The sequence below is a fragment of the Schistocerca cancellata genome, chromosome 4, assembly GCF_023864275.1.
Source record: "Schistocerca cancellata isolate TAMUIC-IGC-003103 chromosome 4, iqSchCanc2.1, whole genome shotgun sequence".
NCBI classification, from domain to species: Eukaryota; Metazoa; Arthropoda; class Insecta; order Orthoptera; family Acrididae; genus Schistocerca; species Schistocerca cancellata.
In genome coordinates this window covers 632,125,215-632,150,735 of record NC_064629.1, presented here as the reverse complement: position 1 = coordinate 632,150,735, position 25,521 = coordinate 632,125,215, and the positions used below count along the sequence as shown (strand labels likewise).

At 40.5% G+C, this 25,521-nt stretch overlaps 1 protein-coding gene across 1 annotated transcript in view; it reads right to left on the bottom strand.

The window, feature by feature from the left end:
- Positions 1–24,068: 24,068 nt before the first annotated feature.
- LOC126183831 (fas apoptotic inhibitory molecule 1) overlaps positions 24,069–25,521 on the bottom strand; it is a 65,872-nt gene continuing 64,419 nt past the window's right edge. Inside the window, exon 5 of the mRNA XM_049926088.1 lies at positions 24,069–24,461. Within this exon, the coding sequence (XP_049782045.1) occupies positions 24,309–24,461 (153 nt within the window). The 3' untranslated portion in view covers positions 24,069–24,308. The remainder of the gene's footprint in view (positions 24,462–25,521) is intronic.

Here is a 25,521-nt window from a genome sequence, read left to right as displayed (position 1 = left end):
AGGTCGAGGAGGCGTGGTAAAAGGTATCCCAGGACATCATTTGCTATGTGTACGATCGACTGGATGCCAGAACCAATGCCTGCGCTGCCACCAGTGGAGGCTAACTCACATGCTAATGTGGGTGTTTCAGTATGGTCAGTACCTGGTACTTCAGAAGTGCTTATGGTATTGATCAGCAAATGTAATCATTTCATGTACACCATATGTACTTTTGCAACAATAAATCTAGAGAGAATCGAATACATTTAAAAGAGTGCACTAATTTTTTTTCCAGCAGTGTAGCTTCCACTACAGAGGAACGTAAATTGGCATTATCGACGAAAGATGACAAACGCTTCATATACGACGATAAAGTGAACACTGTTGCGTTGGCTCATATTCAACATAGGTAGTCAGCAGCTGTGTGTGCAACAGCGGGTGATTTGGAGTTAATTTATCAGTAAAATACAGGTTATGAATGTAATGTTTTGAAACTGTAATCTACCGTGTTGCAGATGTAGAAAAGATGTAAACTGAAGTTGTAATTTACATGTGATGTTAATATACCATACTGAAATTGCAACCTGTAAGTTGTAGATATAAAAAAAGATGTAATGGTAGCAGTAACTGAAATTATAGCCTACTTGTCACAGATATATTATGGTAATGAAAATGTATCGTACTGGTTATAGATGTATTATGAAAATCATTTTAATTGATTCACATACGACTTCTTGTTAGTATAAATTGTATTAAGTAAGCGAAACATTTTTTTGTCTTTTTCCAGAAAACATTATTTTTGTATGACCTAGATTTCGGGTTATAAGCGTGTTTTCCAGTACGCAACTGACTCCAAAGATGGCAACCAAGCAAAAGTAATCTTATATGAACTTCTATCAGTTCTCTACTTACACTTCATCTCTGCTGGTTATTTCGACACATATTTTTATCGTAGATCGATATAACCTTCACTTGGACGGAATTTAACTAGGACTGAACATACACTGGAGTATACCTATGTGCACAGGTATGGGTAATTGTGGCACTAAGTAAAACAAGAGAAAGGCTGCCACTCTTCTGTAGCAGATCGATACGTGGAGCACATAACGCATAGCAGGAAATAGCATTATCTTTTTTCCCAGAAGTAGCACACACATAAATAGGTAAGACCACACAGATACTCAAACGCACTCTCCCTTGGCCACTGCAAGACTAGTTTAGTTAGTGCATATGAGTGGCTGTGTGGCTGTGTGTGAAAGTGTGTACAACTGCTGCAATAAACAGCTAGTGGTCGAAAGATAGTGTGAATGCTGTTTTCTCTTATTTTTCTCCCCACATCGATCCACTACTGGTGAGTGATTGCCTTTCTCTTATTTTACGTTTCAGAATAATACAGGCACTGCAACGTCGTATTTGTTTACATATTTTCACTCTCAATATCTAAGTTCACGAAGAACAGTGCAAGGAAAAACTTGTGGATCAATGCCTTGCGACGAAATGTAGCACATCAGTAAAATACAGTGCAATATGTTTTGAGAATGTCCACGGAACTCAGTCTCACCAAACATCGTAATGTGTGTCGCATCAGAGTGTTTCATTTTTTTCGTCGTTTCTGTCTTACACGTAGAATGTAAGTTGCACTGAACAATTCCTGAATGATTGTAATGTTTCAGTGTTTGATATCTATTTATTTGACAGAATTTGATGTTAAACTTATTGCCCTTTACTGTTGGCAGCTGGTGTGACAGCAGCTGGCTATGCATTGCATATTCAAAGTAAATGTTTACATTTGAGATAATGCAGAGATTGAATGTTGTAGCTAGGCAACAAATTACTGGTTTAAAATTTTCAATATATTAATCCTTATTTGACATGCGCTGCTAATTTCGTGCATCTGTTCGTTCTCTAGTGTTGCCAAAAGACGTTTTCCTCAATCCAGATGTATCATCTCATTACATTGTTGTTCATTTGATGCGAAAGTTGTACATTGTGTGAGAAGTAAAGATGCAGGACTGGAAGAAAATCAACCTTTTTCAGCAGCCCAACTGTCACATCAAGCAGCAAAATAGTCTGTTGAATCATGCGATATACGCGTTCAGAAGAACTACAAAGATTAAGAATATTTCAGTGCTTTACAGTGTATCTAGTGTAAATGAAGAGTTCTCGTGTTAGTTTTTCAAGACAACATGTTCCGTTGTTCTAACAAAATGTGGCTCAGCTTTGAGGTTATTTGTATCAATGCTTAAATTTTATTCTACAAGATTATATGATTATGTCAAGGTTATACTTGATACTTGCTTGCCACATCCTAGAACAGTAAGTGGTAACAAATTGGCGCACCTGGTCTCACAAGTAATGCAATGTGCATGTCCACGGATTTCCATTGATTTAATCGTTACTGACTTTATGAGTGTTTACACAAGACTTTACTTCTGCACTTGAGCGCTTACATGAGATATCGATAGTCACGTGATAATCACTTTGTATTGCAGTTTAGTATGGCTCATGCACTGAGAATGCTGAAAGTCCTTTTCTCACAGAAACAAAAGTGAATGCAAATGCAGTACTTTAATTATCTTTGCAGGACTGTGACTACATTTGTGATAAAGTACGCTGGTTAATAAGTTGCAAGTTTGTTTTGTTCGCCGGCCCTAGTGGCCGAGCGGTTCTAGTCGCTTCAGTCTGGAACCGCGCGACCGCTACGGTCGCAGGATCGAATCCTGCCTCGGGCATGGATGTATGTGATGTCCTTAGGTTAGTTAGGTTTAAGTAGTTCTGAGTTCTAGGGGACTGATGACCTCAGAAGTTAAGTCCCATAGTGCTCAGAGCCATTTGAACCATTTTTGTTTTGTTCGTGAAATGAAAATAAGAGTTAATTTCACAAAGCACTAGAGTATTGCTTTGTTGCACATAAAACAATAATTTAATTGCATAGCCCATTTGTTGAAGAAATTCCTTTTTACCGACTTAATAACTGAATAAATAACGTGTATCATAATTAAGAGCGTAAACGCATACAGTTGAAAGTACAAGATGTTAGAAGAAAAAGAGTCTCAATAAACAAGTGCTTTAAAATGTTCTTTGCTTTTCGTATTTTTGGAGGAGATGATATGGACCCAAACAAGAAAAATAGTCCAGTAAACATGAACAATATGCATACTGTAAGAACTATGAGCACTTACTCGTCTTCGCTACTGTGAAACACATCTACTGAACGAGTGCTCATAGCTCTTAAGATATGTACTTTAGAGTCCATATTTACTGGACATTTTTTTCTTGTTTTGGTCTATACTACTCGCCCCAAAATATGGAGAGCGAATCGCTTGAAGTAGAAGAGATTTGTTTCACAGTACCGAAAATGAAGAAGTTCTCATAGCTCTTAAGGTATGCATTTAGAGCCTATTTTGCTTCTTGTGTCGCGTACTTTCGGTTGTATCCGTTTACGCCATTAGTTATGATGCACCCCATATGTGCACTGCTTGCTTTAATGGGAAGTTAAAATCATGACTGAAATATACGAGGGTTGGAACTTAAGTAGTGGCAACTATTTATTCCCGACCGATACAAAGGAGTTACATGTTTGCACCTGTTACTGTCTTTCAAAGTAGTCACCAGCGTTGTGTAGAACCCGTTGCCAGCGATGTGGAAGGCATAGTATACCGTCAGCAGACCCTGTTCTGTTGATGGTGCAAATGGAGCAGTCTAAAGTTATGGTGATTCTCGTGTACGACTGTTATGGTGTAACCATAACGCATTGCGTTCCTCCACGGCAGATCGTCAATGCACACTATTACTGTTCGTTTTTGGAGCATCAGCTGCGTCCAGCTTCGCGAAAGAAGCAGCGACACTTTCTGCGCAACCTACCCATCATTTTGCACGACAATGCGCGGGCGCATACAGCGCAACCTGTGGCTGATCTGTTCGGTCGATGGGACTGGGAAATACTGTATCATCCACCATACCCGCCGGAATTAAGTCCTTGTGACTTTGATTTGATTCCGAAGATGAAGGAAACACTTAGTGGCATTCGCTTCAGAACTATTCCAGAGATTCGACAGGCAGTAGACCGCTCCTGGAGGCCGAACCGCACAATAACCCTGGGTTCGGTGTGGGGCGGCGGTGGGGTGAGTGGACTGCTGTGGCCTGTCGTTTGGTTGTGAACCACCGAGGGCTATGGCGGGACGTAGCCTCTCCGTAGTTTCTAGTTCCCCGGTTTAATGTATACATACATACCTTCCCGTGACCACCACTGCCATTAATCACATACAGCGGCTACATTCCTGAGAAGACTTTCTGCAATATCGCGAAAAGAACATCCAGCTTGTATAGTCTTATCACACTACCTCGTTCGAACTCGGTAGCCAAGTGTTGATAATGGCGTCTTCGTCGTCTTAAAGACAATCTTGACTAACATCAATTCACTACGTCCAATCTCAATGGTAACTAATGCTCACGACCGTTACGGGACGTATTTAAAGCAAACCTGATTTGCGTCCTCATAAGTGACGCTACTAACGCCATTCTTACGCGACTGGCGCGAAGTCTGAATAGACGTCATCTTTCAGATGTGGATACACGCCTACCAACTTTCGTTTATCTCGCATAACTCCTTCTTTGTTTGGGATTTTTCCCTTATTTCTAATGTTCTGCTGCTCTGTGCTAGCCGTAGAGCATCACAACTGTTACACTGCAATCGGTAAACGTCTGACTTTTGGTAAGCGTCGGTGTCATTTTCCTTCTTTAAAATGTCAGTATTGAACTATTATTTTGTTAAGCAATTTTTATTATTTGTTTGTTAAAGCTATTACCAGTTCTGCGTGTCTGCTTTTTCCTATATGTCAGTATGTCTCAGGTTCCTTGCATTAATGTGGTCTTGTAAAACAGTGACAGTTGCAGATCCAAACTGTTATAACCGTTATTGTGAAACCCTAGACTTATTTCATTAGTTTCTGTACTACAGCCAAATCTTCTCATTGTCTGACGAAGGTCGATCGGACTGAGAATGATATTTCGCCACAGAAACGCTCCAAATCACCAGGGTGTAGCGGAACACGGAGACAAATGGTACACGAAACTTATCATTTTCCTTCTTCTCTTGTGCCATCTCTCGACGATGGTAAATGGACAACAGTTACTGCAAAACGGATAAGGTAGTAGCAGTTAGTTAAGTGGAAGTGTGGACAAAAGCTGGTTGTCACTAGTGTACGCAGAGACTTTAAATTGTAAAGCTTTCCGAGTAATTTGTAATTTATAGTTACAATGTTTTCATACGAAGGGCAGTCAAACGAAAATGAGACAGATGGATAAAAGTAAATTAACTGTTTATTAATTCAAAAGTAAACGCCATAACTGTTAAAACATTTATCCCACTGTCAGGCAAGACAGCCAGTGCCTTCACGGAAAAACGTTTGCAGTTGCCTACGGAACCCAGGAACGCACCTCTTCGTCCGAAGCAAATCGACCTCCACGAATGTTTTTCTTCGGTGCTCCAAAAATACTGAAAGCGCTTGGGAAGAGATCAGGACTGTACGCAGAATGTGTAAGGGGTTCCCAGCGAAACTTCTGCAGCGGGTCACTCGTATCAGAAAGCTAACATGAAGTTTGGCTGCACAGTCTGTAATACATTGATGAACCAAAACGTTATGACCACTGCCCGCTTCGAGGTTAAATACCGCCTGGTAACGTTGCTGGCACAAGACGGAGGGCAGAAACGAACGGGGAATCATTTTAGCGACGTTACGTTTCGCAAACAAAAGGAAAATTGTTGTGGCATGGCACCTGGTAAGGAGCATCTCGAAAACGGCGAAGCAGGCCGACTGTCCGAGTGCTACGGTCGCCAGCATCTAAAGAAGGTGAAACCACGAGTTGGCGGTAAGTTGTTGGACGTTCATGATTCAACACAGAAGACGAAGGTCGGAGGTTTGATCCCTTTTTAAAGCAGATTAGGCGGCGGATTGTGGCAGATCTGACGACAGAATACAATGATGCTGCTGCCCACCCTGTTAGCCGTGCGGTCTAACGCACGGTTTTCGGGGCGGGAAGAGCGCGTGGTCCTCGGCACGAATCCTTTCGGCGGACTTGTCTCGAGGTCCGGTGAGCCGGCAAGTCTGTGAATGGTTTTTAGGCGGTTTTCCATCTGCCTCGGCGAATGTGGGCTGGTTCCCCTTATTCCGCCTCAGCTACAATATGTCGGCGATTGCTGCGCAAACAAGTTCTCCACGTACGCGTCCACCGGGCACCGAACCGCACAATAACCCTGAAAGAGTGGTTCGGTGTGGGGCGGCGGAGGGGTGAAGAGGACTGCGGTAGTCGTCGTGGGGTTGTGGACCACTGCGGCTGTGGCGGCGACGGAGCCTCTCCGTCGTTTATAGGTCCCCGGTTAACACACAACATGATGCTGCAGGCAGAACTGTTTTGGAGCACGCCGTTCAGTGTACATGGTTTAACAGGAAGCTCCGCAATAAACGACCCAGCGGCGCGGGATTAGCCGAGCGCTCTGAGGCGCTGCAGTCATGGACTGTGCGGCTGGTCCCGGCGGAGGTTCGAGTCCTCCCACAGGCATGGGTGTGTGTGTTTGTCCTTAGGGTAATTTAGGTTAAGTAGTGAGTAAGCTTAGGGGCTGATGACCTTAGCAGTTAAGTCCCATAATATTTCACACACATTTTTGAATAAACGACCCTGCATGCTCCCTTGTTGACCCAACACCATTTTCAGTTATGATTACAGTCGGCATGAGCTCATCGAGATTGGACCATGAATCAATGGAAACGTGTTACTTAGTAGGATGCATCATGTTCCTTGTTACACCAAGTCGAGGGTCGTATCCGAATACAGCGCCATTCAGGCGAACAGCTAAGCTACTCGAAATATGCACCATCCCACGGACGCAGACTGTTGTTGGGCAGTATTGTGCTCTGGAGTACAGTCTCCTATGCTTCCATGGGATTCGTCGTAGTAATCGGAGGCACCATGACAGCTGTGGACTGCACGAATATCATTGCGGACCGTCTGCATCCTTTAGTGCTTGATATATTCTCCGAGGCGATAGCATCTTCCAGTGGGGCGCCCCCCACCCCTTCCTTGCATGGCCGTCCGCATTGCCACCCGCGCCGCCCCCGCCAGTCAGCCCACATACTGTTCGTTCGTTTCTTTCGTCAGTCAACTCGACTGAATCGAGTTATTGAGTAGTTTTACTTTCCTATGTAACAAGCGCGTCCGCGACATTATATTTTATACGTTTCTGTCTAGCACATAGACAGCAACACCTACGACCTACGAGAAAAGTCGCGGCCATTCTAGTGATTTCGATACGTTATTTTGTCTGGTATTTGTTCGAGAAAAGTCGCAAATATTCTACTGTTTTCTTGTACAGAGAACTTTCGATACGTAGCGTTATAAATATGGACTATTCGCCGAATAGGACGCTAGTTTACATTCAGAAGCAGATATATTAAGACTGAAGGATGAATAAGTAAAAAGTTCTAGTTGTAGCAAGTGCTAGTGTCAAGATTAGTCAAGAGTGAGAGTGGTAAGTTGGTTGTGAAGTATTAATAATAGTAATTCACAGTAATTTCCCAGTAAAAATATTGTTACGAGACTCGTAACAATATTTTTAGTAATAACGTAACAACAGTTTCTCATACCTAACTTTTTATTACGGTAAAAGTAAAGAGAGCTCAAGGTATATTTAGCGCCCCCTTCTTGAGGTTTTTCTGTATCCGCCACTGTAGTGAACTCACATTGATGTATTGGTCTCGAAATTCGCCTTATCTGAAACCGGTGGAAGACATGTGGGACACTGTCTAACGTCAGCTCCGCGCCCGCAAACTACCCGTCAGTAATTTACGGGATTAGTGTGATCTGTGCGTAGACATCTGGTGCCATATACCTCCCGAAACCTACCAACGACTTATCGAATCCGTTCACTCCAAAGACGGATCAACAAGCTATTAATGAAATGGTCATAATGTTTTGGCTCATCAATATATCTGTTTTACCAGCAGTGGGACTTAGATGAAATTCAGGAAGTGGCGCATGCACGTATTTTGTGAAACATACTGTTTTACAAATAATAGGAACGTGGTGGCATATATATATATATATATATATATATATATATATATATATATATATATATATATATATATTACTCACTTAATAAACTAAAAATAACTCCACTTTGTAAACACGTGCAGAAGGGAGTGCAGGCACTTACGTAGTTTCTGTCCATATGCATTTATTATGTTAATGGTGTCAGTAAATCATCTCTTCTTTCCATATAGTGATAACACATTTTGTATGCCAGCACACTGTGTCACCAGTGATTCATAAGGCACGCTGTGAAGGGCCTTGAAGACTTTGTGAAAGCCCTGTAGTTCCGTATTGTGACGTAGCGGGGTAGATTGAGTGGGGAATCACTTTCCAGACATATGAAGGAGGAAAGTGCATGAATACAATCCGGCAACCTATCTTTCTTTGCGACCGAGCGGGTTGGCGCAGTGCTTTGCAGACTGGGCTCGCTTTCGGGACGACGACGTTTCAAACACGAGTTCGGGCATCCAAATTTAGATTTCGGTGATTTCCCTCAATCGCTCCAGTCAAATTTCGGTGTGGTTCCTCTGAAAGGGCACGTCTGATTTCCTTCTCCACCCTTGACATAATCCGAGCTTGTGCCCCATCTCTTAATGACCTCGATGTCGGCGGTACCTTAAACCCAATCTTCCTTCCTTCCTTTTAACTTTCCTTACGTTTCTATCCCTCACATCCTCCCTCCCCGCCCCCTCCACCCTGTTACACCCTCGGAAACAATTTATCTCTTAGCACGACTGTAGTGCGCATAGATGTGGTACACGCCTTTACTATTTGTGTTTAACGCACCTCATTTAAAGACAAACGGTTTTATACAGTTAGAACAATATTTTAATTCTGCGATTTTTAAGTTCCCCGCAACGCGGAAACTATTACATTTTTTATGTAATTTGTTTTTGTATTGAGAAACATTTTCACTAGAGACCGCGGTTTTCGAGTCATTCGAGAAAAACATAAAAACGTGAACTTTAAACCCACCCCAACGTCAAGGCTCACACCCTGCCGTTAAGGATTTTTGGTATGTTGTTCAGGACACTCCCTCCTAGCTCTCTGCAAAAATTTGCGACTACACGATTTTTTCCCCTGATTTTCCTTCGTTGACTGGACTAATGTTGATACAATGTTATTGATATTGTGCGGTGTTTAACCCGCCAGGATAGCCGAGAGCGCTAACGCGCTGCTTCCGGGACTCGGGTAGGAGCGCCGGCCCCAGATCGAATCCGTCCGGCGGATTAACGACGGCCGGTGTGCCGGCAAGCCTGGATATGGTTTTTAGGCGGTTTTCCACATCCTCCTAGATGAATACCGGTCTGGTCCCCACGTCCCGCCTTAGTTACACGACTCGCAGACATTTGAACCACATTCACACTATTTCACGATACACACTAGACGCAGACAGCTGGGGTACACTGATTCCATCCCGGGGGGTATGTGGTGGCGGCAGGAAGGGCATCCGGCCACCCCTTAAAATTAACCATGCCAAATCCGTACTTAACCCTGCCGACCCTGCGCACAATGCGGGATAACGGCGGTAGCAAAAGAAAGAAAGAAAAGATTGTGCGGTGCTTCTGTTACTTTCTACAAAGTCGCCATGTTCGTCGAAGAATTTTTAGTAACGTGACATACGCTTTTCCAAACCAGTTTTGCACCCGGTCGGGTCCTGTGCTCGTAACCAGCTGTTCACTCTTGATGTGAATTCATTAGCGGTGTTGAGGTGCTTACCTCCAAGATGACCTTTCAGTTGGGGGAACATGTGAAAATCACTTGGGGCAAGATATGATCAATATGGAGGCTGCGGAAACACTTCCCACTTGAATCGTCTGAGTTACATCTGGGTCATTCGAGCTGCATGAGGCCGAGCATTACCATGAAGGAAGAGAACCTTGCGAGACAAAGGCCCAGGACGTTCCTTTTGATGGCAGCTCGCTGATTTCTCGAGACATTACATTACCTCTCTGTATTCATTGTCGTGTTGCGAGGCAGATAATGAACAAGTAACACTCCCTGACAGTCTCAAAAGATGATTGCCATATCTTTCCCTGTTCAATGTCTGACCTTTGCCTTTTTGGAGCACTTTCGCCAGGTTTCTTCCACACCATACTCTGAAGTTTTGTCTCAGGGGTCGAATGACAGACCCAGGTCTCATTCCCACTTCAATGTGTATAGAGGTTAAATCCCGAGCCAGCCGGTGTGCTCGAGTGGTTGTAGGCGCTTCAGTCTGGAACCGCGCGACCGCTACGGTCGCAGGTTCGAATCCTGCCTCAGGCATGTATGTGTGTGATGTCCCTAGGTTAGTTAGGTTCAAGTAGTTCTAAGTTCTAGGGGACTGATGACCGCAGATGTTAAGTCCCATTGTGACCAGATCCATTTGACCATTTTTTTTTTAATCCCGATGGATATCGACAGCGGATAGTTGTTGTTCTGTGGAAAACAAATGACAGAGCGCATCTCACAAGCGGACACACTTTGCTTCGGTAAGCCCATGCAAACTGGCACCATACTGGCAAGACACGGCGGCACGCATCATAAGCCGATGTGAGCGTTCTCAACACACACCAGTCGAAATTACCGGCCCTGACATGTTACATGCACAATTTGTTTTGCACAGAGATGAAATAGGTAACTTACTTATTGGACGACCTTCGTAGTACTAATAGAATGGTTCCTTTCTTGAACAAATCTATAATACATAATGAAAAGGAACGAGTTACTGCAGGAACGTTCCTTGCTCTCACAATATTAGAAAAGTTTGTAGATTTCTCCTTCCTTTCTAATACTGCTAGACATCGAAACTCTTTTTAAAGTGCTATTCGACGTACCGTTTGCGTTATTTCTGTAATATCGAAAACGATATACCAAATAACTGAAGATTTTGTTTTGCATCGTAATCGAAGTACTTTTTTTAAAGAGGAATGTGGCAAAAAAATATTGCCTACGTCGTACAAGTGGCTTTCCAGAAACTAATAATCTCAGAAACTTTTCCATGAATGTTAAGTACGGTGCGTGTCTTAGATTTCGTGCGCTTCGCTGAAAGATGAACTCCTTGAGTTACTGCCTACGCGACGCACTGATGTCAGCGTCCAAACACAAGATGCTGATGTCAGCTGGTGTTTATAAACACATTCCACGTTAGCGGCTCTCCACAAATATTCATACGTACGGTCAGATATAATGTGTCACGAATCTTTTGAAAAATTCTCGTTATTTTATATGACTGTTAGAAGCAACACAGGAAAGGCTTATTAAGAGGTTATGTGATAACATAATTTGATCAGCACCAAGTCATAACATAGCCCAGAAACACAAACGAAATACAGATCCACCAAAACTCACTCTCATATTCGCGACTCATTGTGTGTCCGCATCGTACTTCTTCAGGCCAACCAAATTAGCCCCAAACAACTTTTTCTTCCGTGAAAATTTGTTAGTGAAACATATCGCTGCTACATGAATTGTAAAGATGTGTTAGAATACAGTATGCTAATAACTACCACGGCACGATACTCTCTGTTTGCTGCTCGCTGTTGAAATATAAGATTCTATGAATTGTGTACTCTGACTACTTTGATCTGTGATGAAAAAGGCTTGTTCGAAATCCATAATCAGTCCCAGAATTAAACAAAGCAATAATAAAACAGCTAGGAAGGAAAACATATAATTATGACTTAGTACTCGCCTCCTGTTACATCATTTAATACCACAGTCGTCACTGCTACTTAGCACCAGAAACTTATTCTTCCTAACACTTGTAAAGATGACTTTCACCAATTTCAGCAAATTAACTTACTAGGTTTTCGGTTTTCTGTATGAACCAATTCATAAGCGAGAATACAGAAGTAGAATCGCGAAATTTTTTTTTCCACAGTGGTGATATGGCCCTTTCGGAGCTACAACCGATCTTTTTTTGCAATTTGAAAAACAGTTACTATATTACCTAAAGTACAATGCAGATAGATTATTGCTTATAAAGCGTAACTTTCGGGATAAAACTGAATGAAGATCTACATTCAGTCTTCGCGGAGAATCAATTTAAGCAATGGAGGAAAATTATGTATTGTGAGAAAATAAAACGCCCAAAGTCGTCGTTAAGATTTTATTTATTTTGTTGCAACCAGTTTCGGCGCTTCAGTGCGCCATCTTCAGGCTGAAGTTGATGCGGAAGGGGTTGAACGATCCCTATAAATATCGCATCAGTGGCCAGCATAGCTGGATACGCAGATTATGGGAAAACTTAGGTGTCAGCACTCTAACAATCGTGTCAGCCCCTTCCGCATTAACTTCAGCCTGAAGATGGCGCGCTGAAGCCCCAAAACTGGTTGCAACAAAATAAATGAAATCTTAAGGACGGGTGTAAGTGTTTTAATTTCTCACAATAGTAAACGGCCGTCGTCATAGAGACCTCCTGCCAAAAGGATGGACATACAGAAAATTATGTATGTTATTTTGTGAACGAACATAGCTGAAATATTGCCCAACACTCCATATACACTCTAAAATGTTGTGAAGAATAAAAAAAAAAATACTGTTAAGTAACAAAATCTAAAGAAAGATTTGAGGCTTAACGTACACCGTTGTGCAAAAGTGAAAGGTATTGGGATTTGGTACGTTATTTGTTTACATGAGAAGAGAATTCCAAATATACTGTGTGTGTTCATATGACCAAAGTTCATTTCTTTCCTACTCTGATCCATGTACATAATTGACAGTATTCATGCATACGTTCCAAAATCTGTTTAAACATGTGATTTACGAAAGGCTTGAGAGAATTTCAGATTTGTCCAGCTTCCCATTCTGTACCTGTTTTACAAGCCGTGTGTTTCTGACAACGTCAAGAGAATTTCGGTTAGAGATAGCACAAATACAGTGTAATTTGTTTCTGAGAGTTATCAAATAAAAGTTCTGATAAATGTTTTCTGACAAAGGATTTCCATTCTGCATCATAGAAATTATAAAAGTATTTGCGTATGAAACGCTGTTTTAAAGCTAACAACAATGTAAATGATAATAAAGCTTAGACAAAGCTGCGGTCTACCATCAGTTCACTTTATGCACTGACGAAGTGGCTGAGGCATAGAAAGCAAAAGTGCCTACTGGAATTCAGCTACGACAGCGAACAGCCTCTTAACATAGATGACCAAGACATTTTAACAACGCCACATGACTTGTACGAATCACATCATAAACAAAATTTCTGGAAGATAAAATTGCAATATCTCGACGTCAAAAACTAAGATGATGGCATTTAGAGGAAGACTTATTGGATCGAAAATCAATATCGGTCATGTGATGCTAGAACAAGTCACGCACAAGTATGACCGAGATATTGAAGATAAGGTTGGAAGTTTTTCCAAAACATGTGGTACATTACTTATGATGCAAGGAAGACACCGCAGGAAATGAACACAAATTTCATACTAGGAAACGATGACAATCTCAGCTCTGTTGTTTGGGAGTGAGATATGTGTGATTAAACATCGAGATGAATCTCAGATCCAAGAAACAGAAATGAAATTCTAATGTGCAGTTACAAGCTGCTCCAAAAGAGACAGTATAAGAAATGAGAATGTCAGAGACGAACTAGACCTAGTCTCTAGAAGCAAAATTAATGAATTTAGAAATATATGATACAGTCATGAGCTGAGAATAGATGAAAATCGTACACCAAAATAAGCTGTAAGTAGTGACGGATTTACGCTGTTTGGGGCATCGGATGCAGCGAAATATTGGGCCCTCCACGGAGAAAAGGAAGAAAATGCTACATGCTAATCATATCTTCAAAGGAATAAAAAGATTTTATCGCATTATTTTTATCTCCAATAAAATCTGAATATGACGTCCATAACTTTTTTCTTATTCTCTGGCCCATTTTAGAACAGATCCGCTTATTTGCGCGTTAGCTTCCTATTTGCTCAACCACCGGCGTCTTCAGCGGTAACTTCCACCATTAATTAGCCAGTCCCTTGAGTGTCAAGCCAGCGCTTCAAAGATTTATATAATGAACAGTAGCATTAAATTATCACAAAACCTTGAAGTAAAAGTTGAACATAAATGGACTCGGCTCAAAAATCCGTCAAAACTGCGTTTCATGAAACTTGAGTTTATAACTTCTTGTAATTGTACGGTATTGTCGCAACAATCCGTTTTTAAACTCATTATATCCCCGTGTAGGTATAAACTAAACATAGGTGAAAATTTTAAACCTGCCTAACCAAGAAAATTTTTTTCCAAATTGCATCTGATCCAAGATTGTGTTAACGCAGCTCTAACGTCTGTCACGTTAAGTTGATAGACTGGAGCTTTCTGTGTATTCTTTGAAGGTGTTAGCAGTAGTCCAATCGCAGAGCAGCTGCCAAAAGCCGCTGTATCTACTTCGTTGAACGCATTCAGTTTAGTAGTTTCCTTTATACAAGTTTGTGAAGAAGTAAACATTAAGTGTCTATGAGTGTTTAGTAGAATTTATCAATAGCTTTCTAAGTGTCTGCGTCTTTTGCGACCTGCAATAATGTATTTCATTTAATCAAATATTTATGAAAAACAAATTTCCTAGAAGTAAACGTTATAGAAATACATGTTTTCACAATGTATACCGCACTTGGCTTAGTCGGCGGATGATCCACTGTGCGGACAAAGTTAGTACCTACTGTTAGAACACAGGCCTTAAACAATTCTGCGAGTTTAATGGTGTTGAATACACTGCCCCCTTAAGTAACAACAAAAAACGTTGTCTTTCTCTTCTTCCAGCCTTGAAGATGGTCCTGGATATTTTCGAAGCACTTAAGTCATACTTTTTGTCTCGTGACAACTGCCCTCAGATTTTGCAAAAATTTCTTCTCTAACAGCTCTTTCTCATTATGGTTGATATTTTTAGCAGATCAGGTAGATGTGTTTGTTGCTACCATTTAAAAGTTGACAGTCGAAATATGTTGCGCACTGAAACGTTTAATTTCATTGTCAGTCTTATATAAAAGTTAATTTCTAGAAAGGTCAACAGAGTCATAACATCAGTAGTTAAAGAATTGTTGAAAAATCTTGTAGAGGAAGGAATTATTACAGAAAAAGAGGTCTTCAAATCATTCTAAACACTTTTGATGGCCGTGTGGGTTACATAAAAAATTGGACCTCGGTTCGGTATTCGTCCGCAGCTCGTGGTCTCGCGGTCGCGTTCTCGCTTCCAGAGCACGGGGTCCCGGGTTCGATTCCCGTCGGGGTCAGGGATTTTTCACCTGCCTCGAGGATGACTGGGTGTTTGTGTTGTCCTCATCATTTCATCATCATTCATGAAAGTGTCGAGATTGGGCTGAGTAAAGGTTGGGAATTTGTACGGACATTGATATCCGCGCAGTTGAGCGCCCCACAAACCAGGCATCATCATCATCATCGGCTCAGTATTCGGACATTCGGGGTCTACCTTGGATTCGTTGCGACACTCTGCCTTAATGGTCTTATGTTCAGATTTATCTTAGATTTTTGTCTCAACATAACAGTCCTCTGTCCGCGTTCAACGAGAATCCGCAAATCGATAAGTTTGGACAAGTTAAAAACATGACGGAACAGCATATCAGAGATTAGGTAACGAAGTAATTGCCTATAGAAGAAAGGTGGATGTTTAAAAAAAAAGTTTCTTTGGAAAATGTAGAGAAAATTATTAATTTTGCGCCAGGTTTGAAAGGGACAAGTGCTGCAGTAGAAAGGGTTTTTAGTTTGATTAACATGTACTAGCATGACGAAAAAGGTCGTGCTACTTTTTATACAATGACAGCTATTACTATTGTAAAAAGTCAATTCAATATGTCTTGCAGATAATTTTATTATTGTCTTTTTTCTAACAAGGCATTACTAGGATCCATTCCTTCTTATGATAAATATACAAAAGGTGAAACTTAGGATTAAATGCATAATTTATATCTGATTACTGACTAGTAATGTTTCTTACCTTTTAGAATTAATGAATTGTATCTGTTTAAAATAGAAAATGACTAAATATTTTAGAAAATATATCCAAGCTACACACATCAAAAAAAGTTTTGCGTCACCTCGGTTCCGAGAGTTCTGGATCCTATAGAGAAAATTGAAATAGAGATCAAAATAAACATCATTTCCGACCTTTTTATTGCTCATGAAAACCACATATTGCATGTTGAACCACCATACAGCGAGACCTTCAGAGGTGGTGGTCCAGACTGCTGTACACACCGGTACCTCTAATACCCAGTAGCACGTCCTCTTGCATCGATACATGCCTATATTCGTCGTGGAATACTATCCACAAGTTCATCAAGTCTGTGTTGGTCCAGATTGTCGCACTCCTCAACGACGATTCGGCGTAGATCCCTCAGAGTGGTTGATGGGTCACGTCGTCCATAAACAGCCCTTTTCAATCCATCCCAGACATGTTTGATAGGGTTCATGTCTGGAAAACATGCTGGCCACTCTAGTCGAGCGATGTCGTTATCCTGAAGGAAGTCATTCACAAGATGTGCAAGATGGGGGCGCGAAGACGAATGCCTCACCAATATGCTGCCGATATGGTTGCAGTATGGGTCGGATGATGGCATTCACGTATCGTACGTCCGTTACGTCACCTTCCATGATCACCAGCGGCGTACGTCAGCCCCACATAATGCCACCCCAAAACAGCAGGGAACCTCCACCTTGCTGCACTTGCTGGACAATGTGTCTAAGGTGTTCAGCCTGACCGGGTTGCCTCCAAACACGTCTCCGGCGATTGTCTGGTTGAAGGCATATGCGACACTCATCGGTGAAGAGAACATGATGCTAATCCTGAGCGGTCCATTCGGCATATTGTTGGGCCCATCTGTACCGCGTTGCATGGTGTTGTGATTCCAAAGATGGGCCTCGCCATGGACGTCGGGAGTAATGTTGCACATCATGCAGTCTATTGCACATAGTTTTGAGTCGCAACACGATGTCCTGTGGCAGCATGAAAAGCATTATTCAATTGAACGGCCTGGGCGAGGCATGTCATCGACGGTTCCTGTCTCTCTCTATCTCCTCCATGTCCAAACAACATCGCTTTGTTTCACTCAGAGACGCTTGGAGGCTTTCCTTGTTGAGAGCCCTTCCTGGCACAAAGAAACATTGCAGATGTGATCGAACCGCTGTATTGACCGTCTAGACATGACTGAACTACAGACAACACGAGCCGTGTGCCTCCTTCCTGGTGGAATGACTGGAACTGATCGGCTGTCGGACCCCTCCGTCTAACAGGCGCTGCTGATGCATAGTTGTTTACATCTTTGGGCGGTTTTAGTGACATCTTTGAACAGTCAAAAGGACTGAGTCTGTGATACAATACCCATCTTCAACGTCTTCAGGAATTTTGTGAACCAGGCTGATGCAAAACTTTCTTTGATGTGAGTATTAAAATCAAAAGGAATATTGTTTTGTCTCTTTATTTCTGCAAAAAGAATATTATTCATGTGTATGTATTTACATTTTCTTTTCTAATTCACAAAATGAAGATACAATCTTGCCATAAATTTTTCAGCATCTTCATCATGATAGGCCTATTATTGATTTCAAAATACTATCACGATAACTGACAAGAAAGGTGGGCTGAAGTGTAAAGTATAAACATAAGTGTCCCGGTTTTTTCTCTATGAAATCTGTTCAGCTTAGTGCACTGTCTCACGATCTGAGGGAATGTGACACTGTTGATAGTGATCCGTCCATTGGATGGAGATGTCAACCCATTAGTACCTGAATTTATTTTTTCTTGAATTTTTTTTGTTTTTTGTTTTACTGTGTCTCTACAAGGCACAAATTACACAACTTAATGTTTTTACCAACGTCATTACTGCCTTTAGCGAGAAATTTGATGTTGCCATATAGTATCGCTTGGCGTTATCAGTACCTAAATTTATATGGTTTACTACTTCAACAAAATAAATAAGTTTGTATAAATTTAATATAAACTCTTCATCATAAAATTGATGTTTTATGTCACAAGACAATTGACATGCCTAAAAGAATCAAATACTTCAACTCAGTATTATTGTACATGAAACGGAATAAAACAATCTATACACAATCCCAACTTACACTTGGAACACATTGTTCTCACAATAGATTTACAGTCCTTGGGAGCACACGTCTTTTTCTTCTTTCATTTTGTATGTTGGACGAGGTGGTCAGTTTTATTAAATCTAATTGAATCTTATACAACGACTGTCAGAAGATGCCCTTGATGCAGAAAGTCTTCTGGCTTCTTTTTATAAAGCTTGATATTTCTGCAAGTATACTGCTACTACTTCCCTCTTGAATTCCAGAAGAGAAATATTTTAGTTTCTTCCTTTATTATACAAAATCCAACTGTTTTGTATGGGAACATCTAACATCCATGTACAGATAGACCAGTACCATTTCTTGCTTCTCATTCCATTATGGTAGCATGCTAGATTCTGATCCATCTTATCAGTGCCTCCCAAATATGTATTGTATTTTTCCTACCAGCTTTGGTCCTAGAATCAATATATTTTGATTTTTTAGTTGTGAAAAGCTCTTGACTTGGTCAACTTCTTGAGCACCACATGGAAAAGAGATCATTGTGACAACTGAGCTGTCCAGCCACAGCTCATGCAATAACCCACCATTCTTCTCTATTGCTGTCTCAAAATGTCAACGATCTTTCTTGGAAAATGATTTTTTGTATTCCAGTGGGCATTATTTTAGAATTCTGTTTTCTCTGATGGTACTGATGGCAGAGTATCCATAGTACTTGAGAAATTAAAGAGATATGCCTCTGAAAATAGGTTGTCCATATAGAACCAGTAGCAACATTCTCTCTTCACTTCGGGGATTTCATCTAATAAAAGAAGTAATGGGCTTGCCGCCTTGCCAAAAAACTGCTCATAGATGGCATTTTCTGTTGGACCTTTCCCTTGATAGAGTTCATAATTTACCAAATATCCATCCATCCTGAGGCACCAAATCTTATAGTTGAATCCAATAGGCTTACGACAGACGAATTGTTTACACATGAGGCGGCCAAGGTAGTTCACCATACATTCATCATATGACAGGTGTTCCTCAGGTATGAATTTCTCAATCCAATGCTTCTTCAACATTTCCATAACTGGACGGATTTTGGATGCATTGTCATTATGATCGATCTTAGTGTTATCTGTGCAGTGAAGAAACCTACATTTTTCTAAAAATCTGTCTCTTTTCATAGACCAAGACAAATCCGAGTTTTTCATGTCATCTTTTGAGTCCCAGCAGTTCCTTTTAGAAGGTAATTTACCATAGCCATTAACATACAAAATGAAGATGAAACTTACATTTACATAACATCAAGTATTGAAGAAATTATTTGTATTAATTTAACAAGAAAGTGTGCACAACCTATTAGAAAATGCAAAGGTGAAAAAAATCTGGATACAGCAGGACGTGAACCCGCTGGTGGACATGCTGTTGTAAGCTTTCCTGTTAACCATTTTTTCCATTGTTGCTATTAGAGGATCACAGAAAATAAAGCGCTGTTGCAAAGAAGGGTTATGACTTGATTCTCATAAGTGTTGAGGATCATTCTTAAAGAATCAATCACACTGACGACACACTGGCAACTGAGAGCATTGAACAAGTAAAATGCCTTTCATATTCAAAACACCTGATTCCTATAGAGCTTGCGTAGAGGTCTTTTAAGGAATGTATTGCACAGAAGATGCCAAGATCCAAGGCTACCAAATTTTCGAACTGCACTGAAGGAGAAACGCAATCACATATCCACAAAACTTTTGGACATTTTCATGGAAAGCATACCTTGTGGATGCAGACTGTTCACTGTAGCACAGTACGGGAAAAATACTTGCATTTACTGGTTGTTCCATTGGTCCTTGATATAATATAGTATATATTATGAATGAGAAATGATGGCAATGATGTAATATTCTGCAACATCTCACAACCACACATATTTATCCTTGCCCTTGACAGTGATGTAACAGCCAAAAACTGGTTTATAAATAATAAACATTGTAGAATATTAAACATAAGTAGTTTTTCATTCATAATCAAAAGACACTTATAGATCTGTTGATGACAATTCTCATAATCACACATTACTGCTGTGTGCATGGATATTTGCTTTGCGATGCCCTGCATCTCTCCACAATCGTGAATTACTGCTGCTTTGCATAAAACAAGTCACTGTATTCTCTAAAAATTTATATAGGCGTTTGATAAGTGTGGATTCAAGCCACATAATGTGTAAAACAATATACTACTGTCCATTAGCAAGGGTGTTTGCAAGGTAAAGATAGAAACTACGACAAGTCATACCACCATGCAGGCTTAAGATGGCTGAACTCCTTTAGAGTCAACCAAAGGAAAGTCCACGATGGAATAATGACAATATGAAAAGACAGATTGCTACTAACCACATAGAGGAGGCACTGAATCACTCACAGAAACAATGAAATGACTGCTAAACTTTTAGCTTTCAGACATAATTTCTCCTTCAGAAGCAGAAACACACACACACGCAAAAGCATGATTCACAAACACACACATGGCTACTGTCTACAGCTGCTCAGATGTGAGTGTCTGGGTTTAACTCTGACAAAAAAGGGGTTAACTATTATCTTATTTTACTTTGGGAGCAGAGGTGGAACAAATAACATCAATGAGATGCTACAAAGAAGTTTCAGGGACAGACTATAATAAGTACCGAATAATTTATTTGTATCATCAATCTAGAATGACAGTAATGATGACACAAGAGAAATCACAACAAGAATGAAAGCAGCGCTATGTGCCCCAGCTGCAGCATAAGCTGTCAATAAAGTAGGTCGTGAAGGCATTTACAGTGTATACGCAGCAATGTGTTGAAATTTCGAGAAATCTGCAGGCAAAATAGAAGTCTATTTCAGTTGAAAATAGGAGATAAAACTGAAAGCACTTGTGATCATAACATTTTGAAGAGAGTCTGACCAGTCTATTGATTTTAGTTAGTTGCAATTCAGTGGGCCCATTGTAGTCCATCTCCTAGTGTGATGTCAATAAAAAATTTTAATAGGCATGTGTACTTCTTGTACATTTGAGCTATCAATATTGAATAAATTTAGCCTGAAGTAGGATGGAAAGAGCCTCATACAGCTGTAGGTTACAGTAGGGTGCAGCAGGCTTCTAGCCAAGAAACTCAGTATAGGTTGGTACCAAAAGAGAGTAGGACGAAAATAGTCTTGCTGCTGGGTAGTAGTCATGGGAGGGGTGTAGGCCAGATGGTGCAGGAAGAGTTAGAAGCAGGATACCAGGTCACAAGTATTGTGAAGCCAAGTGCTAGTCTTAGCCAGGTGACAGAGGATGTAAGAAAACTGTGCAAAAGTTTTGGCAAAGAGGATCAGGTTATTATAGTAGGTGGAGCAGGAAATAACCTTGCCAAGAACAGTAATTACAGCATTAGAGGTGACCTGGATAAAATAGGAGTAGCAACTACACACAAATGTGAGTTTTAAGGAGGCCCTGGAGTGCCATGACCAGCCTTGGGTTAATACAGCTGTGAGCCATGTTAAGTCTGAGTTGAGCAGGTTACTGCTGTCTGAAATGAATTCTCATATACCAGGTGTACCGGTATGAAATGAGCTTTTTTTTGTGAAAATGAAACACTAGTTTTGAAATGAAAAGTAAAAACATTTTGATGTGGTTCATCAGTTTCTCCCGCGTATTTGTTGCTCGAACAGTCCACGGGTATACTGCCGGTTCATAGTGTCCAACAGGCACAATATTTCGGCGATCAGACATGTCGCCATCGTCAGGTGCGCTGACGAACTGAGCTCCTGAGGGCGGGCGGCTGACACCCACGTCTTCGGGACCGCTGGCGCGCGGGCGTGGACAGCGAAGAGAGCGGCCCGCGGGGATTTAAATCGGCCGCCCGCCCTCAGGAGCTCAGTTTGACAGCGCACCTGACGATGGTGACATGTTTGATTGCCGAAATATTGTGCCCGTTGGACACTATGAACCGGCAGTATACCCGTGGACTGTTCGAGCTAAAAACATTTTATTCAAAGTACAGACCATTGCTTTCTATACATTTTGATCACCTTTCTGGCAATTTGTGGACACCACGCCAATAGAAATGTTCGTCTTTTGAAGCAAACCAATCAGTACCCAATTTTCGACTTCTTCGTAGGAATCGAAGTGTTCCTCAGCCAATGCGTGTCCCATTGATGAAAACAAATGGTAGTCAGAAGGGCCCAAGTCTGGTGAACACGGCGGGTGGGGTAGCAGCTCCCAGCCAAGTGTTTTGATTGTATCCTGAACCAGTTTTGCTTTGTGTGCAGGTGCATTGTAGTGTAAAAAAATTACTTTGCCATGTCTTCTGGCCCATTCTGGTCTGTTTTCGATCAATGCATAGTTCAAATTGATCATTTGTTGTCTGTAGCAATTAGTATTCACAGTTTCACCGGGTTTTAGAAGCTCATGATACACCACACCTTTCTGATCCCACCAAACACAGAGCATTGTCTTCTTGCCGAATCGATCTGGTTTTGCAGTCGATGTTGATGGTTGTCCCGTATTAACCCATGATTTTTCCCGTTTAGGATTCTTAAAATAAATCCATTTTTCATCGCCAGTAACAATTCGATGCAAAGTTAATTTTCTTTCACGTCTTTGAAGCAAAATTTGACAAATGGTTTTTCGGTTTTCCATCTGTCTTTCATTCAATTCATGTGGCACCCATTTTCCACACTTTTAGATCTTTCCCATTGCTTTCAAACGGTCAGAAATTGTTTGTTGTGCAACATTTAGTATTGCTGCCATTTGCTTCTGACTCAAAAGTATCATCTTCATCCAATATTGCTTGCAATTCGGCGTCTTCGAACTTTTTTGGTGGTCTTCCACGTTCATTTCTTATATCAAAATCATTATTTCTGAACTGTTGAAACCATCTTTTGCATGTTGCTTCTGATAGAGCATGATCACCATATGCCTCAACAAGCATTCGATGCGACTCTGCAGCACTTTTTTTCAAATGAAAACAAAGAATTAATGCTTTCCGCAAATCATCACTTTCTGGTACAAAATTTGGCATTGTTAACACGATGAAAACATATGATGTTGTTTGCTCCATGACTTGATGTATACTAAATATCTTTGACAGATGTCATACCAACCAAATAAAAAAAAATTAAGGCCCTATCGACACACTTGTATCTTAACGCTCATTTCATACCGGTACTCCTGGTAAGTGCAGTGCTCGTTGCCACAATTGGGAGATGGGGTTATACTAGACATGGCCTGCACCTGAATAGGAGAGGGAAAGGTAGGTTGGCTGAACTTCTTGCAGGAAATGTATGGGGCCACCATCACACAATGCAGGATCCCTGTGGTTACTGATGTCAGAGAGGTACCTCTTTTAGGTTAGAATCAAGTTTCAGGCACCATATTTTGAAGGAAGTCACTATAAAGAATAACCCCACAAGAATGCATGGAAAAGTATGGACAGGGACTGTGGATAGGTGGTGCTTGGTTGGAGTGTGGATCGACCATGAGGCATACCAAGATACTCTGTGCAGTTGCGATGATGCTGTGTCCCAGATGGTGCAGTGGTTACTGCATCTGCCTAGGAAGCAGGAGATCCTGGGTTTGAATCCTGGTCTGGTACACATTTTTGACTCGTCACTGCTGATTCTGCTTAATGTCCTACTGCAACTGAAGGCATTCATCTCCCTTCAATTTACATATAGTGTTTCACAGTTGCAGGACCTATGTGATGTCTGTTCTTTCAAAGGAACAGACACCATGCATTCACAGGAGTCAATAGGACATTATCAAATTCTTTTTAAAAAAGTACATGCTAACACTAAGAGGAAATTGTTTATAAATGAATATATTCATACAAATTACTCATTTTATTTAAAACTGTGTTTAAAAGTGAATATACAAATTATATGTATTTACAACAACAGTTTGTTTCATAAGTACAATATATATATATATATATATATATATATATATATATATATATATATATATATATATATATATATGTGCTGACATTTTTCATTTATTCATTGGCAGCAAAAGGCACATAGTGGCAAGCATCTTTGTTTATTTGTGATTACAATTGTGTTGGTCATTTATATAATCAAGAAATTTTTATTACAAAATATTCACTTTAATTTCATACAATGAAGGTGGTTCAGAAACAGTGACATTTAAGGGCACTTCTAGATTGACATTCAAACTGTAAGCTCAAAAACTAGTATCTATCAGAAGCTTTACACAGAATTGTTTTCTTCAATAATATTCCCATCCACAAAAAGGATATGGACAATACCTTCTTTTCGTTTTCCACTTGTCACAGTCTTAATACATGCTGGTCTTCCTCCAAGATAAAATAGAGTTTCACTGCCATCTTCTACAAATTCATGCTGAAAACATAAGGGTTTATGGAAAAACAGACTTCAAGAATTCACAGAAATTAATGTAATCCTGTGGGCTTCTATACTTTAATGCATGAACTGGATACCCTTGGGCCTTAGACTTGCATCTTAACTAAGAAATTTTTATCATCTGAAATGTTAGGAAAGTTAACGTTTCTTCTATGTATTAGGGAACTGGTGTTGACTGATTCTGAATTCACTGCATAGTGTGACTCTTCAAGGTTAAGCTCAAATCCACTGTACTCAATGAAACTCATTCTTTGTGAGTAAAACATGACTTTGATATAATTAACGCCCTAAGTTTGACAATATTGTGAAAAGGATAGTTACTGCTCACCATATAGTGGAGATACTCAGTCACAGATAAGCACAACAAAAAGACTGTAAGAAAGTAAGCTTTTGGCCAACAAGGCCTTCATCATAAACAGAAAACACACACAGGCAAGGGCAGATTAAAGGGTGGTGGGGGGGGAGGGGGGGGGGGGGCAGAACGGGCAATCACTCCCTACAAAAGTTGAAACTAAATTAAAATCAAATGGTAATTTTTGTAATCTGCACCAATGGTAAGCATGTGAATTTAGAGTTTTGGTTAGTGGTTTTAGTCATTTAATTCAGTATTCCCTAAGCCGTCTTACTTTACGTGCCCAAGAGAATGTACAACCTGTACCAGTGACTTGTGCTCCCCCTCCTGGTTGAATTGTGGGTGCCAAATATTAGCGGGGCTTCCTGATCTGCCAAAGCAGCATGCTTTACAATTATAATTTTCAAAATATACATACAAATACATTTATGAACTAAACTGGCAAAAATATAGTTGTGAACAAATTAAGAACTACAGTTTTAAAAGTATTTTATTCTAATTTCAGTTTATTTGCTTTTAACTTACTTATCAACTGTGTGTTAACAAAAGGCTTATGAGCTTGCTGCTGTCCATTAACAATTATATAAAAGACAAAAGTTACTTAGAAAAAGGTTGTGAATGCTACACATTTCAAGAAATTTAAAACTTTTTTGTCTAATATAAAACATATTTTTGCAATTGTTTGAT